The 18,012-nt window shown below is 38.5% G+C and overlaps 1 protein-coding gene across 5 annotated transcripts in view; it reads right to left on the bottom strand.

The window, feature by feature from the left end:
- NDC1 (NDC1 transmembrane nucleoporin) overlaps positions 1–13,607 on the bottom strand; it is a 47,157-nt gene extending 33,550 nt beyond the window's left edge. For 3 of the 5 annotated variants that reach the window (XM_060140024.1, XM_060140022.1, XM_060140023.1), the window contains exons 1-6: positions 13,237–13,607; positions 11,636–11,756; positions 8,967–9,068; positions 5,920–6,094; positions 4,637–4,775; positions 1,346–1,454 (exon numbers count right to left, since the gene is read on the bottom strand). In XM_060140024.1, the coding sequence (XP_059996007.1) occupies positions 1,346–1,454; positions 4,637–4,775; positions 5,920–6,094; positions 8,967–9,068; positions 11,636–11,756; positions 13,237–13,599 (1,009 nt within the window). In that variant the 5' untranslated portion in view covers positions 13,600–13,607. Of the gene's footprint in view, positions 1–1,345; positions 1,455–4,636; positions 4,776–5,919; positions 6,095–8,966; positions 9,069–11,635; positions 11,757–13,236 lie in introns of those variants that run through there. The other 2 variants (XM_060140021.1, XM_060140025.1) reach the window with 2 other exon arrangements.
- Positions 13,608–18,012: the final 4,405 nt, after the last annotated feature.

Raw genomic sequence — 18,012 nt, 5'->3', positions numbered from 1 at the left:
AAGAAATAGTTGGCATGGATATGTTGACACAGCTGCTACGTCAGCCCAAATGTATTGATACAACAACAGGGGAACATCCAGGCTGATTGCAGTAGGTTAATAAAAAACAACAAAGTGTTAACATTAAAATGACAACTATAAAAGCTATGTAGAAAAACGGATTATATAAACTAAAAATTTTTTAAAGTAGACAACAGAATGGCCTATGCACAAATAGAACAATTTTGTAAAATTATTCCACAGAAAAAAGTAGGACCAGAAAATGTTATAGTCTGAAAACAGTATTTTAGAATGCTGGATTTTATTTATATTAATATGTGTTGCTATTGAGATTAAGGTTTTCCATTCAACTTCTACTGTTCATCATATTAAATAAGCTGCATCTTTGTGCTTAAAATTCATGTTAATAAATTCTACAATGTCCCCTTAGCAACAGGGTATTTCTGTTGTATCAGCAAGTTACAAAAAGTTTTAAAAAGGAATATTTATAGAGTAATGACTAAATGATATACAATATTTTCTTTTTTTTTTAAAGGATATATCTTTTTATGTGGTAAAAAATACATTATAAAATTTACCATCTTGACCACTTTTAAGTGTATATACACTGTATGGCACCTTGTCATACAACAGCTCTCCAGAACTTTTTCACCTTGCAAAACTGAAACTCCATGTCCATTGAACAACTCCCCCTTCTCCCCTCCCTCCAGCCCCTGGCAACCACTATTCTACTTTCTATTTCTAAGAGTTTGACTACTTTATTTATTTATATATTTTTAAATATTTATTTATTTATTTATTTTGTCTTAGTTGTGGCACACAGGATCTTCGTTGCAGCACGCAGGCTCACAGTTGCGGCATGCAGACTCCTAGTTGTGGCATGCATGTGGGATCTAGTTCCCCAACTAGGATCGAACCTGGGCCCCCTGCATTGGGAGTCTGGAGTCTTACCCACTGGACCACCAGGGAAGTCCCTTGACTATTTTAGACACCTCGTATAAGTGGAATCATGTAGTATTTGTCATTTTGCGCCTGGCTTATTTCACTTAGTATAATGTCTTTAAGGTTCATCCATGTTGTAGCATGTGACAGGCTTTCCTTCTTTTTTAAGGTTGACTATTATTCCATTGTATGTATATACCACATTTTCTGTAACAATATTCTCTCTTAACTAGTCTTTGAACGTTTGAATCTAAATCTAAACACTTAATCGAAACAAGCAATCAGCTGGGCTAATCACATACCTACAATTGTAGGAAATATATAAATACAATCAAGAATGACTTTGATATTTTCTGAGCTGTGAGCTAATACATATACTGTATCAAAAAGCAGAAATTCTTACCAAGAAAATAATACACAATGCAGAAATTTCTAAGCAGGAACAGCGATTCCACACAACTATGCTTAACTAGCAAAGGCAGAGACCTCCTGAAGCGCAAGAACTTGTATTGCTGTGGAAGAAAAGAAAACCAGAATCAAATGACATTCAAACAAAGGTTCTTTTTTATTCCAAAGCAAGCACATAACTATAACAGTCCACACAAAAACATAATCACTGCATAAAAAGACAAAGTTTATTCCAGAGGTAAAAAAATCATCCATTTCAGATGTTAAAGTATTTAATATTTACATTACACAACATCTCATTAATATGAGATCAGAAATGAGAAAATTAACAATATCAATCTATACTTATAGTAAGAACCACAGAGATGGAGTAAGTACAAAAAACATAATAATAATTACAACAATAGCAGCTAACATTCTTTGGATGCTTATCACATACCAGGTAGTGTTCCAAGCACTTTAAATGCATTAATCCATTTAAACCTCACAACAACCCCATGAAGGAGGTTCTATTATTATCCCCATCTTACAGATGAGAAAACCAAGGCACAGAGAGGGTAAGTAACTTAACCAGTGTTACCAGCTAGCAAAAGAAAAATCTGCGATTTTAATGCAGGCAGGCTGGCTTCAGAGTCTGCAACCTTAAAGATAATGTATGCTGCCTTTACACTAAAATTTTTCACATGCTCTTTACAGAAAAATAGGACGTAGTGAAGAAGACACGAGACTAAGAATTGGGAGACCCGAGTTCTGTGCTTCCTCTTTCTGTATAACGTTAAGTCAGCCTCGTCTCCTATCTAATTATCTGTGAGATAAGAAGGCTGAACTAGCTAAACAGCTCCTTAGTGGGTACCTTCCTATGCTAACAATCTAAGAGAAAAGAATCAAATATGAAAAAATACGAAATGTTTTCCCAGAAAAAATTACACTTCTTGTGAAACAAGGGTTGTCGGCCCTAAAAATGCCAATGGAAAAAATAATTTTTAAATTATTGGAAAGAATCTAAGGAAACCCAATGAACCAAAGATGGACTTCCCAAATTCTGGTCTTCTTTTGTGTTTATATTAAGGCTGATCCTTCTCTAAGGATTTCAGAAGCTAAAGGACAGCAAAGAATTATAGTCCTTAGGTAGAGGTTATGTCTTCATACCACGTCTGCAGATTCCCACAGCATCTTACAAAAAGCAGCCCAGGTGAAATGAATGCTTGATCACTAACCATACAGCTTGAAGTATCCTGATTTATTCAGATATTTTCAAACTCCAAGACATGGAATTGCACTATTCGATGCAGTTACTGGGTGCTACCACCATCTCACCTCAACGCCCTAATAAAAAGGCACAGTCCCTAAACTATTCCTACTGCAGGTCTCACCTCCATCATCACTCTCAAGGGTCCAGAGAGGCTAAGGAAGCAGGCAGACATTTCAGTAGATAAGCAGAGAACAGCTAATAAACCCTCTTCTTGCTCCCAAGCTGAAGTGTTTTTCAATTCCCTGTTGGGTTCTTCTGTGATTTGGCTATGAGCTACCCTGTACCTATTCAAATATTTACTATGTGCCAGGCTCTATAAATCTTATCTCATTTAATACTTTCAAATAGTCTTGTTGGCGTATAACTTGCCAAGCCTGTCTTGGCATTAATCCATTTCTTTGTCCCCTACTCCATGCCAACGTTCTGCTTTTCCCTATCAGTCTGTCATTAAGAATTTAATAAGGGCAATAGAACTGGGTTTTGTAGCATAGGCAAGTTTATAGAAAAAAACCCTAATGGACTAATGGTAAATGGTTAAAATTACTAGATTTTTAAAAACATCTAATTTTTCATACTGTTATATGAAAAAAGTAGTTACTGAATAATATGTACAATATAAAACTATTTATGAAAACCCCACCCCACAAACTATGTAGTATTATAGCTACTATATATATAAATGTACAGTAAAGGGTCTGGAAGAATACACAAGAATGAATCTAAGATTTTATCAAAAGCTATTACAAAAAATTTAGTAGTCAAATCTTACAAATGTAACAGTACATGGTAGAAACAATAATTTATCAGTACTGTCAATCCTGGACTCCCCTTGTTCACTCTTACACATCCGTGATGTTAAATAGGTGGTTACTTTCAACACAAGTCCGTAGAGGAGCAAGATATTTGGGGGTAATCTCATTTTTCTCTAATTTTTTTTCTTCATTTCCTATATTCTTAACTATGTTTGGATCAAAGCTGATTCACCATGGATATTTCTATACAGGATTTTGGGGGGGTTTCTCCTTTTGAAATTCTGAGGTGGCAAAGCTGACACTCTGCTTTAATTCACCTTCACAAGATGTGAAGAATTTGTAAATAGGACTCTTTGTTCATACACTCAGAGACTGCAGGGAGATAAGGGCCAGATCCAGATAAGGACCAGATCCTGTGAGCACTGTCTCCTTGCAGTAGGTGTATTTTCATCAGATTGTTCTCAGGGATGCAACAGGCATGTGAAAATTTTAGTTAAGCCAGGAGAATCCTAATCCGTCACACTCTCACACTTACACTCTTGTGGAACATCATTTATTTACATACCCCTCCCTCCCTACCGGACTGCGTCCTAGTGGGAAGGGGCTGGTTCTAACAATTTTGCTCCAAAGCCCCGTACTCAGCATGCCCTAGAGCAGGAATGAAGCGAATAATAGCACAGTCAGGAATAGCAGCAACAGGCTGGGGAAAGCCTTGATGGCACCGGGAAAATCTCAACCGAACTTTCTCTCTCCTGCCAGAGGAAGAGTCAGCTCCTACCTAACTAGTAGAATTTTTAAAACCTATCCCACTCAAACCAGTCAAAACTGTTTTATTTATGCACATCAAGCCTTGTTCTGAAAAGGATTTGAGATAGTAACTGACATATTCTATACTTAGTTGTACATTCTCAAGCTTATGAGCTTCTTAGGTTCAAAAAGAAGCTGGCAGCTGCACAGAGGTACTTTGCATGAATGTCATCATCACCCTCCCCCAGCCCTGCTAGGTCACAGCAACTGCCACTACCTAGCAGGGAGGGGAAGAGTGGAGCAAAGAGGTATTCTGAGAGTGGCAGCAGGAAGGGCAACTGCAGCTCTCAAACAGACACTGAAGTCTCATGAAGACAAAGATCTACTCTCCAAATGGCATTTTGAGGATCTCAGTCCTAAGTTTTGCTGATCAAATCTTGAATTAATCAGATGATGCCAGTTATATATACAAACACCAAGGCAATTTTAACTCTGCCAAATTCTGACATAAAGTAATGCTCAAATCATAGCTTACCTGTATGATGGGAAATGGAAGATAGTTCATGTTGTTAATAAAATACAGGAGGCTATAGCTATAGCCCATAAATGCTCCAGCCAGCAGAAAAAAAAGGTGATACTCATTTAAGCAGGTTTGTGCAGCAGGGCTATCTAAGCTGAAGGGGAAAAGTTAGGTTATTAATTCAACAGTCAGGGACACATATTACTACTTTAGGCTTATTATTTACTGAAGGCAAAGCTTTGACTTAATTACTTAAGAAATGCCCCAAATTCTAACAAAGGGGTTAAGTGTGGGCAAAAGATTAACAAAACCCTTTTCCCTGATGCATGAGAACTTGACCTTTAGTTAATGCTCTAGCTCTGCTCCTCCAGAAATCTGATAAGGGTAAGAAAGTCCCCTGTGACAGTAAGCAATGGTGCTTATGAGTTGGTAAATTGCATCTGGACTGAAGAATTCTAAATAAAGGCTATAACCTGATAGAGATGCTGTAACTTTGGGCTTCTCTCTGTGTTGCTCTTATAACTAGGCAATCCCTCAGGGGGACCCTTTTCACTAAAGAAAATTTATTGCATTAGGAAAAAAACTTGCCTTATATAATGTAACTGGGGGACAAAAGGAAATCAAGTATTCAGTAGCAATCATGAATACTGTCTTAAAGTCACTGGATAACAGAGAACTTAAGATTACTTTTTTGACTTTTAAAGTCAGAATATAAACTTGAAATTTACATCAATGCCATCTGGTCAAGAACTGTATAAGTTTCAAAATTATAAAAGTACTCTACTGAAGAAGGTATTTTTAATTATTAAAAATTTTTTTCTTCATTCTTCTCATACTGTCCTTCCTTCAAACCCCAACCGAAATACCACCTCCTCCATGAAGCCATGTGTGGATTCCTCCCTGCCTTCTGAAGCCCCAGATGTTTTTATCTGCACATTTCACTTTCTTCCTACTAAATACTATTTCTCATACATTCCTATTTCTCTCCTATTATATCTATTTGCGTCCAGGTCTTAAATCCCCTACTGTTCTCAACTCTCAAGGAGCTTACAGTCCATGTGTGAATCATTCTAACAAATCCAACAGCATTTAGCATAGTACCTTGTACAAAATAAATGGTTTAAAAAAATTGTTGAATTCAACAAACACAAAACATCAAAAACATTCGATGTACATAAAAAAGCACTTTTTACTGAAGTCCAGAAAGTAAAGAACGTCCATAAACTATTAATGTATATAGGTCACTTTGGGCTTAGTAACTAAACAAGCACCCTTAGAAAAAATATATGTAATATTACCTCTCAGTAACAGTGCAGGGAACCACAAGAAAACTGTATTGACCCTTGGTTATCACCGCAGCACACCAAGCCATCGTCATTCCCATTGCAGCATGAATAAATGAGTGCATGAGCTGCTGAGGATGAATGATCTTCCCTATCAGTGCCAGTCTCGAGCAAGGAATGGAAGGCACAACTGCAAACAAAACACGTGACTGTGGCTTTATAATCTGCAGCATATGAAATTAGAGGACTTAAACTATTCCCTCTCACCTTTGCACAAATACACCAAAGGGCAGGAAGAAACCCAGAGTCACTGTATAGTACAGAAAAATACCAAGTTAAAAATTCTTAGTTAAAATAATTTGAAAAAAGACTGAATACAAACAGATGCACAAAGAAAAAGAAAAACCAAAGGATCTAGAGAGGTGAAACCTAAGTACAGTATGATTAACATTTTTCAATTCTTTTTAATTAAGATTTCCTGATAGCTCAAATAGTGCCTACCCTGGCACTCCCTTCACTGCCATAAAGGAATAAACAATAATAATTTTAAGACAGTGCTTGCCCTCCAGCAAGTTATCCTTATTTCAGCATTTTAAATTGTCAATATATAGTCCATCTGTGAAAAATAAACCACAAACCAGGTAAATAATGATAACACTGAATACTAAAATAAATGCTTGCATGGGAATTTCTCATACCGCTCTGATAATCCTAAAAGGTTTTCAGAAGTGAGCTGGGGGAAGCAAGTGTGGGTGGGAGGTGAGGGGTGCTGACTTTTGAAAACAGTTGGCACAGGGTTCCCTGGCCTATCTTTGTACACATTCTCCTTTTGATACATACCAAGTAAAGAGATTGTGGGGAAGTACAAAATTAAGTATAAAGGGAGAGGGCTTAGGTGCTTTACAATTTGGGGAAGAGGCTGCTATCACCTTCCCCTCCCCACCAGAAATGCCCACAAGGCCTACTGACTGTGTAACTGACTTACATTCTGACTCATACTCTGAACATACCAAACCTTCTCATGTCATTAAGTCTTTTTATATGATACGCCTTTTCCCTAAAACATCATTTTTCTTCCGTGCCTACTTAATACAGCTCATTCTTTAAGGTTTGGTTCAAGCATCACCTCCTCCAGGAAGCTCCCCATGCTGGGTAAATGGTGCTTCTATATACGTCCATACTATCCATGTATTACTGTCTTTCTCAGCATTAATTGTGATCCCCTGGGGAAAACTGGGACCATACATCTCTTATCCCCACACAATGCATGGCATAAAATAATACATAAGGAATATTGAAGGAATGAGCCAAAGTGACTAGTCAGGCTTTAAGAATGACTAGACGGGGACTTCCCTGGTGATTCAGTGGTTACGACTCCTCGCTTCCAATGCAGGGGGCACAGGTTCAATCTCTGGTCGGGGAACTAAGATCCTGCATGCCGCATGGAGAGGCCAAAAAAAAAAAGAATGACTAGCTTGAGAGCCCTTGTCTGGCATCTAAATCTAGATTACCCAGGTACATGGGACAGTGTGAAAGAACACATGCTGTAAACCAAGGGGTTCTGTAGATGGCGTGAATAGCAAAAGGGATCCATTAGCCAGTAGTGAGGGATTAGAAAAGCAAAGGAAAAGGGTGTACTATAAAATCCAGAGAGCAATGTGAAATTTTATACCGTATCTAACAAGGAAGTACTAAAGAGCTAAAAAGAAGAACGATGTTATAGTGAAAAAAAGAAGTATCAGAAGAAGCTTCTCAAAAAAAAAATGTCATGAAGAACCTAGGGGTAAGACGGGAATAAAGACACAGACCTACTAGAGAATGGACTTGAGGATATGGGGAGGGGGAAGGGTGAGCTGTGACAAAGCGAGAGAGTGGCATGGACATATATACACTACCAAACGTAAAGCAGATAGCTAGTGGGAAGCAGCCGCATAGCACAGGGAGATCAGCTCGGTGCTTTGTGACCACCTAGAGGGGTAGGATAGGGAGGGTGGGAGGGAGGGAAATGCAAGAGGGAAGAGATATGGGAACATGTGTATATGTATAACTGATTCACTTTGTCATAAAGCAGAAACTAACACACCATTGTAAACCAATTATACTCCAATAAAAATGTTAAAAAAAAAAAGAAAAAGAAAAAGCTTCTCATTTTACCTCAAGACAGATTTAAGGAATCTGAAACGGCAGGAAGAGCAAGGAGAGAAATTGAGAAAAAGTAAAAAGCTCTGAAATCTAACAGGTGATTCTCCAAAGGCAAAACATATGATATTTTAAATTTTGTTGGAAAACCACAGAATTATAGACTTCAATATTTGAAAAGGACCTTAGAAATCATCTGGTCTTGATCTCTTACTCTATAAAGGAGTTATTTTTATAATATATCTGCTGAATTATAACTTTAACACCAGCTGTGAATTATTAAAAGGTCTAAATTTTTGTATGTCATAAAGTACACATTAAAAAAAAGTACCATTTTAACCTTTTTTTTTTTTGCCGTGCTGCGCGGGGCACGTGGGATCTTAGTTCCTCGACCAGGAATTGAACCCACGCCCCCTGCATTGGAAGCTCGGCCACCAGGGAAGTCCCTTAACCATTTTTAAGTGTATAGTTTCCTGGCATAAGTACACTCACATTGTTGTGCAACAATCACCACCATCCATCTCCAGACTTTTCCATCCTCCCCTGTACCCATTAACTCTATGCCCATTAAACAATTGCCCATTCCCTTCTCCCTCCAGCCCCTGGCAAGCACCATTCTACTTTGTGTCTCTATCAATTTGACTACTCTAGATACCTCATATATATAATTGGAATCATCCAATATTAGAGTTCTAATCATCCAATATTAGAGTTCTAATTATTTTTTTTAAAACAGAATGTATTGGTCAAATAAATTTTATGGTAAGACATTCAAAGCATATATAATAATTCTGTATACATTTTTTAAACTTTGACATAAAATACAGCCTCTGATGTACACATCCACATACAAAATGCATTGAGTCTGCCCTTAGTAAAATAAATTCAGATACTTTAAAGATGGTTAATATTTGAAAACTCACCTGTATAGAACTCCACATTGAAAATACTTATTATTACTATTACCACTGACAGCAGCAGAAGGTAAAAGATTATATAGGAACTATACAGATCACTGAAAGAATCTAAAACACAAGAGAAATGACTTAGTAAGTTCATTCAGTTATATAGTCATGTTTAGTATACTGCAATAGAAAAGGGGCTTGAACCACAACTATAATTTTAAAAGTTATCTTTTATTTAAAAATTTACTCATACACTGCTGATGGGTCCTATAGGACATCAACTCAAGAACTACATACAGCACGAGCTATTTGGACCAAGTTCCAGGTCCTTAAAAATTATACTAGAATTTCTTTTAGATGACCCAGATGTTAACATCAGACAAAATAATACCATATGCAAACATTTTATCACATGAAACAGAGAAGTACCACATTTAGTAATATACCAACAAAGTTTCTTTTTAAAATGTAAATAATATTTTCAGATCTCTTCTTAATTAATGCAATTAGTCCCTACAGCTAGAAAAAAGTAACATTTCTAGAAATAGCATAATCCATAAATCATCCAAATGAGCCGAATTAAAAAAAAATCATGATGTCCCTATGAAATACTAATACATTCACATTTTAGAGTAGTTCAACAATCAATATTCCATTTAAAAAATGTGGTAAAGTTTAAAATACGTATATATTATGCCTAAAAACATGAACAAGAGATATAAAAATAAGGACATATGTTTGTTGAATAGACTAAGACTTAATAATGAAACCAATTATTTTTAAAATTTTAATTCAGTGACCAAAATTATGGAAAAATATTTATTCAGTATCCACAATTAAACTCCTCAAGCATTACACTGAGCTAAAAGAGTGAAAGAACTGATTCATGTGACGGGAAATAAGGAAGGAAGGACCACAGTTTCTCTGTAAAGACTTTGTGAAGCAAAAGTTGAAGAATACAAGTAATATTTGATGAGAAAAATGGCATAAATCAAATCCAATCTGAAGAGAAAGTGATACTAGGATACCCTTGGGCCATGAAATGGCAGAAAGTGTTTATCTCAAGTGCCAATACTGAACAATTGGTAATGGCTCTAGATTACAATATTGAAATATTCTGAGATTGCAACTAGACAGCCCAGCTCATGAGTGATGCAGACGCAGCAAGGTGGTTACAGAAATACTTGCCATTCTTGTGCTGGCTTATGGCTTAATTTCATTTGACCTGTGAGACTCACCCAAGAAGTGATTGATATGTTTCAACAAAAAACTTAAAATGACTTTAATTCTTTAGCAGCAATATCTCTCCAAAGGTCACAAGGTAAAGCTTTTAACTTTGAAAACTGGCATTTCTTCAGAAAAATTAAATTAACAACATACTCCCCACTTTTCAAAGCAAAAGAAATTTATTGTTACTGTTTCTGAGAGGAAGGGAAAAAAAGAATTTCAAGAGTATTTGTGCTTCTAGGCCTTAGGCAAGACTTTAAAGACTTCAAAACCTACTCTGGGAACATTTCTCTCTTTTTATTTTTTTAATTCTAGTGTGGCAGAGTGGAAAAACATAGGTTTGAAGTCAGAGACCAATATTCAAATCCTAGTTCAGTTATTCACTAGCTGTGTCTCTGCACAGACTTATAACCTGAGTCTCAGTTCCCTCATTTCAGTAGGAATACTATATCATTATTATACAAGGTTGTAGGAAGGATAAGAAGTATTATACATAAGGTACTTAGCCTGGTGCCTGGCACACAGTAGGCAGCAATAATTGGTAGCTATTATTAACATAAAATAGTTTAATGAATTTATTAATTTTATCTACAAGGATGTGGAGAAATATTAGCCTGCTCCAATCTTTTCCTCCTCATCAATCTTTCAGTTTAACTCTATTTTCCTTAGTCTTTCCTCCTTTTCTCTTCTCATCTTTTTTATCAACCACAATATAGAAATTTTTTAAAATATATTTCATGTATCAGATTCCAGGGTATCATTCTTTTTTTTTAATTTATTTATTTATTTATTTTTGGCTGCACTGGGTCTTCACTGCTGCCCACGAGCTTTCTCTAGTTGCGGCGCGCAGGGGCTACTCTTTCGTAGCGGTGTGCGGGCTTCTCATTGCGGTGGCTTCTCTTTGTTGCAGACCACAGGCTCTAAGAACACGGCTCAGTAGTTGTGGCACATGGGTAGTTGCCCCGTGGCATGTGGGATCTTCCTGCACCAGGGATCGAACCTGTGCTCCCTGCACTGGCAGGCGGATTCTTAACCACTGCACCCCCAGGGAAGTCCCAAAGTATTCTTAATTTTAGACAGACTTTTTAAAAAGGTATGTCATATTTTCTACCTACAATTTTTAAATATATAAAAGCAATAGTTCACTTCTTAAAAAGACAACCTCAATAAAGCTGCCAAACAGAAGAGACAAATAAACAAAATTAGGTTCTTATTTATGTGGTCTTCTAATGATCTTTCTGTTCATGTGATAATACTACACAGTCTCTGATGTGTCTACTAATCTTATTATATAGTGAAAAGGCCTATGTTAGGAAGGGAATGCCTTAAGAATACCTCAAAGTGAATGTTTTGTCATTGTCAATACAGCAATTAAAATAAATTATTTAAAACATAATGCGATTTTTATGTTGAGAAGTGGGTCCTGTAAATTTGTTTTCCCCAAACTGAGTATCACTTACCAGACAGCCACTGTATAGGATGAAATAAATCAATGCTGCTGAAGATGACAAATACTGTGGTACAGATGGGCAGAAGCAGCACTGACCAGACAATACTTGTAACTATCCTCCAGCCCAAAACCTATAATTAAACAAACAAAAATCCCTCAATCATGAAGTCAGTTAAACTATTTCAGTTATTTCAGTTATGCAAATCCTATCTTTTCATACAGGATGTTGATCACTAATATTTACACCCAGATCACAGTCCATGCAGCTATAGATAAACTCTAATGGTTACTACTATTAGTAACACTACACATCACTCCAGAAACTTGTAATAACAGTGAACTGATGCTTGTTTTAGTCCAGAGTCAGATGTCACATTAAATATCACACTTTGAGGGGTGAGGGAGGTTTCAATTAGTTTACAACTGTACTTTACAGCAACTTATACTTGTCTCTCTAGGTTTGATATGTCAATATCTGAAAGTGTATTCATTTTCCAGGAACCAACAGTATATTGTAATTGTGTTTATTAGACATGAGCTCCTTACTGGGCAACTACTGCATTGTATTCATGTCTGACTCACCAGTGCCTACCACATGAGGCACAAGATTTACTGCTTGAATACAAGAAGAGATACTGAGGCATTTTAAGCACAAAAGTGACGATCAGATTTATATTTTGGAAGGTAAAACACCCTTGTGTCTGTAAGGTGGCTATAATGAAGATGGATCAGAGGGGACAAGACACAAACAGGAGACAAACAGGAGGCAGTCCAGCCCAATTGCCCAAGCCAAAGATTATAGTCAGTGTCTGAAGGAAGGCAGTGGCAAAGAGCAAGTTAAAAAAAAACAAAACTGCAGCCACGTTTCTTACATACAATCTACAGGACATCGATGACTGATAATACAGGTGGTAAAGAACAGGTAAGACTCAGTAACTTGGGATACAAAGTAGATGGCAGTGCCGCTGGGGTAGAAGCACTGTCCTAAAAGGAATCTTACTCCTATATCTCTGTGCCCTCCACAGAATGGAGGCAGAACTGTTGATTGGACTTCAACAAAGAAGTACCTCCTCCTCTCGGGCCCACAGTGCACACATTCCTCTAATTTGACAAGATACCTGTCCTGCTCACCTAGTCCCCAAGACCAGCCTCTGGTAAGGTCATACCACATTCTTTCCGATTCCGGATATTCCTTCCTGCTTCTTATCCCAAGTAATCAACAACTTATTAATTGTGCACCTAGCAGAGTTGCATACAACTCTTCCCCATTCTCTGCCAACTCCCATGCAGGACATTCTTCCCACCATGACCAGCTTCCACTCAGGACCCCTCTCTCACGCCGTAACAAGTTTGCACTCAGGACGCCCCGCACACACACAACTTGTAACCAACTTTCCCTAGCACGCCCGTCCCCTCTGTAACCAGCTTGCACTCAGGACGCCCCCCACAACCCTGAAATAAGTCGCTCGGGTCGCCCCCTCCCCACGCGCTCCTCACACCACACTCGAGCCAGCCCCGCCCCCGTCCAGCGCGCACGCGCGACCAGCGCCCGCACGCCCAGCCCGACCCCCGCAGCTGCCGAGCGCCTGCCACAGCGCGCGCAGCACTCACGCGCCACAGGATGTCCCGCTGTCCGCCGGCGCACGGCAGGCTCGCAGCAGTGGCCATGGTGATGGCGGCCCCTACTCTGAAAGGTACAGGATACAGTGAGCCCACCCGCCACCGCAGTTCAAAGGGAGGAAGGCCCCCCGAGGGCCCCATTGGGGCTGTCTCAGACGCTGCCTGGGCGAAGCCTGGCCCAGGCCCCAACCCATCCCTTCGAGGTTTCGTCTGCACGGGCCCAACAGGCCAGAACCGCCCCGCAGACACGTCCCCCAAAGAGGGCTGGGACTCCAGAGCCCGCCCTCTGGAGTCCAAAACGTCTCTCCGAAGCAGGGTCCGGCGGGGCGCCAGAAACTGGGGGCGGCGCTCCATGCTGGGAACTGTAGTCTTTACGGCCCTCTGAGTAAGGAGGAGCGTTGCATTCTGGGACTGGGAGTTCCAAAGTACAGCATGCTGGGAGTAGAAGTCTTCCCAGCGGTCCTTTGTGCCATGCTGGGAATCGTAGTCTTTTATAAAGCAGCGTCTAGTCACAGTGCTGATTATCAGAATTCTATAATTAGAAAGACCTGGCAAAATGATTTGCCTTTATTCCTTCCGATCTTACTTTATCGACCTCCTGAAAGTGAAATCAAAGGATGCTGTGGCCCTGTCCACAAAGGCACTAATTTTACTGAAATGAAAAACTCTCTTTCCCTAGAGGTGCATTTGGTTTCCTAAGATCTGATTTCTAGCTCCAGCTCTGCCACTTGCTAAGTGGAATATCTTGACCCTCCCTGAGCCTCCGTTTCTTCCTCTATACAATAAGGATAAAAATAAAGATGGCATCGGATGATGTTGTAGATGTACTAAAATGCTATACAAATATTGTCATTAATTTCCTGCCAGTGAGAAAAAAGGCTTTTCACCAGCCTAAGTCCCACTTAATGAATCCTTCTCTGATTGCATTAGGCCTCAGTGAGATCCCCAGAGGCATATTGCTAACACATTTTAACACCCAGTTACATACCACAGACAATATTCAGTACTCTAGAAAGACAGATTCAGTGATTTACTGACTCTGAAGAAACTCATAGTCTGGTGAGAGTAATTGAGATCACACATATTGCTCTGCAATGTTTGCTAAAAGTGGTTTCTTGAGTTGTTTTAAGGTTGTATATCATATTCACTTCCAAAAACATGATAATATCAATCAAGTCTGAAGTATTGCAGGACAAACTGGAAATAGAAAGGTAGATCAAGTCTCTGCCATGAAGAAACCTTCTATTTGGTGGTGGAGAGAGATTATAAAGAATCATTCTAGGGACTTCCCTGGTGGCGCAGTGGTTGAGAATCCGCCTGTCAATGCAAGGGACACGGGTTTGAGCCCTGGTCCAGGAAGATCCCACATGCCGCTGAGCAACTAAGCCTGTGCGCCACAACTATGGAGCCTGTGCTCCAGAACCCGTGAGCCACAACTACTGAACCCATAAGCCACAACTACTGAAGCCCACGTGCCTAGAGCCCGTGCTCTGCAACAAGAGAAGCCACCGCAATGAGAAACCCGCACACTGCAATGAAGATTAGACCCTTCTCACCACAACTAGAGAAAGCCCACGTGCAGCAGCAAAGACCCAAAGCAGCCAAAAGTTTAAAAATAATAATAATTAATTAATTAAAAATAAAATAATGAAAAAAAAGAAGAATCATTCTAAATGAGTGTCCATAAACAGACCTCAGGTTACTTGCAGTCATATTCCTTTGTTTAGTTCCTTTGGTAAAGACTAGTAGTTGTCTACACCAGTGTCTATTCTCCCCTTCTTTCTTAGTAGTAGACCACCCCCCCCTCCCACGTTTAACTGGGCATGTGGCTACATTTCTTAGATTCTCTTGCAGCTAAATGGAGCCAGGTGGCTGAGTTCAGGGCAGTAAAATATAATCAAAGTATTGCATGGTAGCTTCCCAGAAACCTCCCCTTAAAAGAGAGCTAGCTCGTGGTCTTTGCCCCTTTCTTAATCCCTTCCTCCATCCAGCTGCATGGAACTTGGATGTGTTGCCTGCCATATTGAACCACAGTAAGAGGGTCACACTCTAGGCAAATTAGGTACTGAGCTAAAAGGAGACTTGATTACTTGGAGCAATCATACTATTTTGGGCTACCTGCCTTTACCTTCTGACTTAATTTATACAAGAGAGACAATTATTTATTGTTTAACCGACTTCTATTTTTACAGCACTTACTACAATCTGAAATCATATTGTGTAACTCCTTAGTTATTATCTTTCTTCCCACTAGTCTACAAGCTTCATGAGGGCAGGGACTTTGTCTATCTTGTTAATCATTGTTTCCAAAATACCCATAACATTAGTAGGTAGTCAATAAACGTTTGTTAAATGAACAAAATAATGAATGGAAACAAGTAAATGCATCAGATAGTGTCTGATTCAGGAAAACAAACTTTGTTATTTAAATCAAAGGGGGATTTAATTCAAAGAATTGATAACAAAAGTATTGGAAGGGCTAAAAGAACATGGGGAGAAAGAACAGGGTTGTAGTAGCAAAAGGAAGAAAGGAATTATTACCCAAATATCAGAAAGATGCTACTCCCTCTGCATTAGAGCTCATTGGCCCACATGCAGTGCTCAGCTGCTGAGGTAGTTCCATTACTGCTGTTAAAACCACACCATTTCTGTTGAGCAGGAACTAAGGAGCTAGTACCCTAGAGCTGTTGAAACCACCACAAGTGCCCACAACATTTGCAGTTGCTCTCCAAGCTTTGGTTTCTTCATCAATAATAAAAAGATGTTGCAAGATGGTGTATTAAATTAGATTTTGTTGTAAATTGTCTGCCACACAGTAGATTTTCAATATATGATAAATATAATTAGTAAGAAGATTAACAGGCTTTGGAGTCAGATAAACATGTGTGTGAATACCTGCTCTGCCACTTAGTAGCTATTTGATCTTGGGAAAGTCACTTTATCTTTCTTGACTTATATGAAAAGAAGATTTAAAAGCATCCCTATGGACACCAAAAGCATACTAGAAAGACACATGCACTAAATAGATGAAACTATAACCTAATCCTCCAAAATGGAATAAAATTAATTAAGAAAATGATACAAAAGATGAAAGAACAACACTAATTAGTACTAGAAAAACTCAGGATTATGATATAGAACACCAGAAAGAAACAGATATATAGGAATAGAAATATAGGAAATATATAGCAATAGAATATCTATATAACAAACACATGAAAGGGTGCTCAACATCACTAATCATCAGAGAAATGCAACTCAAAACTACAATGAGGTATCACCTCACACCGGTCAGAATGGCCATCATCAAAAAATCTACAAACAATAAATGCTGGAGAGGGTGTGGAGAAAAGGGCACCCTCTTGCACTGTCGGTGGGAATGTAAATTGATACAGCCACTATGGAGAACAGTATGGAGGTTCCTTAAAAAACTAAAAATAGAACTACCATACAACCCAGCAATCCCACTACTGGGCATATACCCTGAGAAAACCGTAATTCAAAAAGAGTCATGTACCACAATGTTCATTGCAGCTCTATTTATAATAGCCAGGACATGGAAGCAACCTAAGTGTCCATTGACAGATGAATGGATAAAGAAGATGTGGCACATATATACAATGGAATATTACTCAGCCATAAAAAGAAACAAAATTGAGTTATTTGTAGTGAGGTGGATGGACCTAGAGTCTGTCATACAGAGTGAAGTAAGTCAGAAAGAGAAAAACAAATACCGTATGCTAACACATATATATGGAATCTAAAAAAAAAAAAAAAGGTTCTGAAGAACTTAGGGGCAGGACAGGAATAAAGATGCAGTTGTAGAGAATGGACTTGAGGACACAGGGAGGGGGAAGGGTAAGCTGGGATGAAGTGAGAGAGTGGCATGGACATATATACACTACCAAATGTAAAATAGATAGCTAGTGGGAAGCAGCCGCATAGCACAGGAAGATCAGCTCAGTGCTTTGTGACCACCTAGAGGGGTGGGATAGGGAGGGTGGGAGGGAGACACAAGAGGGAGGAGATATGGGGATATATGTATATGTATAACTGATTCACTTCGTTATAAAACAGAAACTAACACACCATTGTAAAGCAATTATACTCCAATAAAGATGTTAAAAAAAAGAAATAAATAAAGAAAATAGAAACAGACCCATAATAGAGACAATAAGCAAAGCCAATTTTGTTTACTGAAGAGATAGATGAAAGAAAAAGTAAATACACATACCAAAATCACGTATGAAAAAATGAATACCTTACGAGTCTAGTCTTACTGAAAATAAAATATTATGAATACCTGTAAAAAAGAAAGAGTATCTATATAAATAGATACATAGGAATATAAAAATAGAAATATAGGAAAAATCACTATAGAAATGAAGGTTGAACTAGGAGGAACTCAAGAGCAAAGAAACAAGATTAATGCCATATAAAAGGGAAGAACATTTTTCAAACAAAAATGAAAAAAGAAAGAAACAAAAAGGATTTTTAAAAAGCAATAAATAAAGAAGATAGGCAAAGATGATCTAACATATGAATAATGGGAGTCCCTGAAGAATCTGGGCTCTCATTTTTAACCACCACTCTCTCCCAACGAGGTAAGGAATATGGGAGTTACTTTTTGCCCAAATTTTCCTAATATTTTTAAATGAGCCATCATTTTCCTAAAGTTTTCATTTCAAAACCTTCACACTGTATAGTCCTGGGCATCTTATAGCCTGTTAATGTTAGGGGGTGGTTGTCGCACATGACCCCTCTTTC

Source organism: Lagenorhynchus albirostris, chromosome 2 (genome assembly GCF_949774975.1).
Source record: "Lagenorhynchus albirostris chromosome 2, mLagAlb1.1, whole genome shotgun sequence".
Lineage (NCBI taxonomy): Eukaryota > Metazoa > Chordata > Mammalia > Artiodactyla > Delphinidae > Lagenorhynchus > Lagenorhynchus albirostris.
This window is presented reverse-complemented; position numbering and strand designations above follow the sequence as displayed.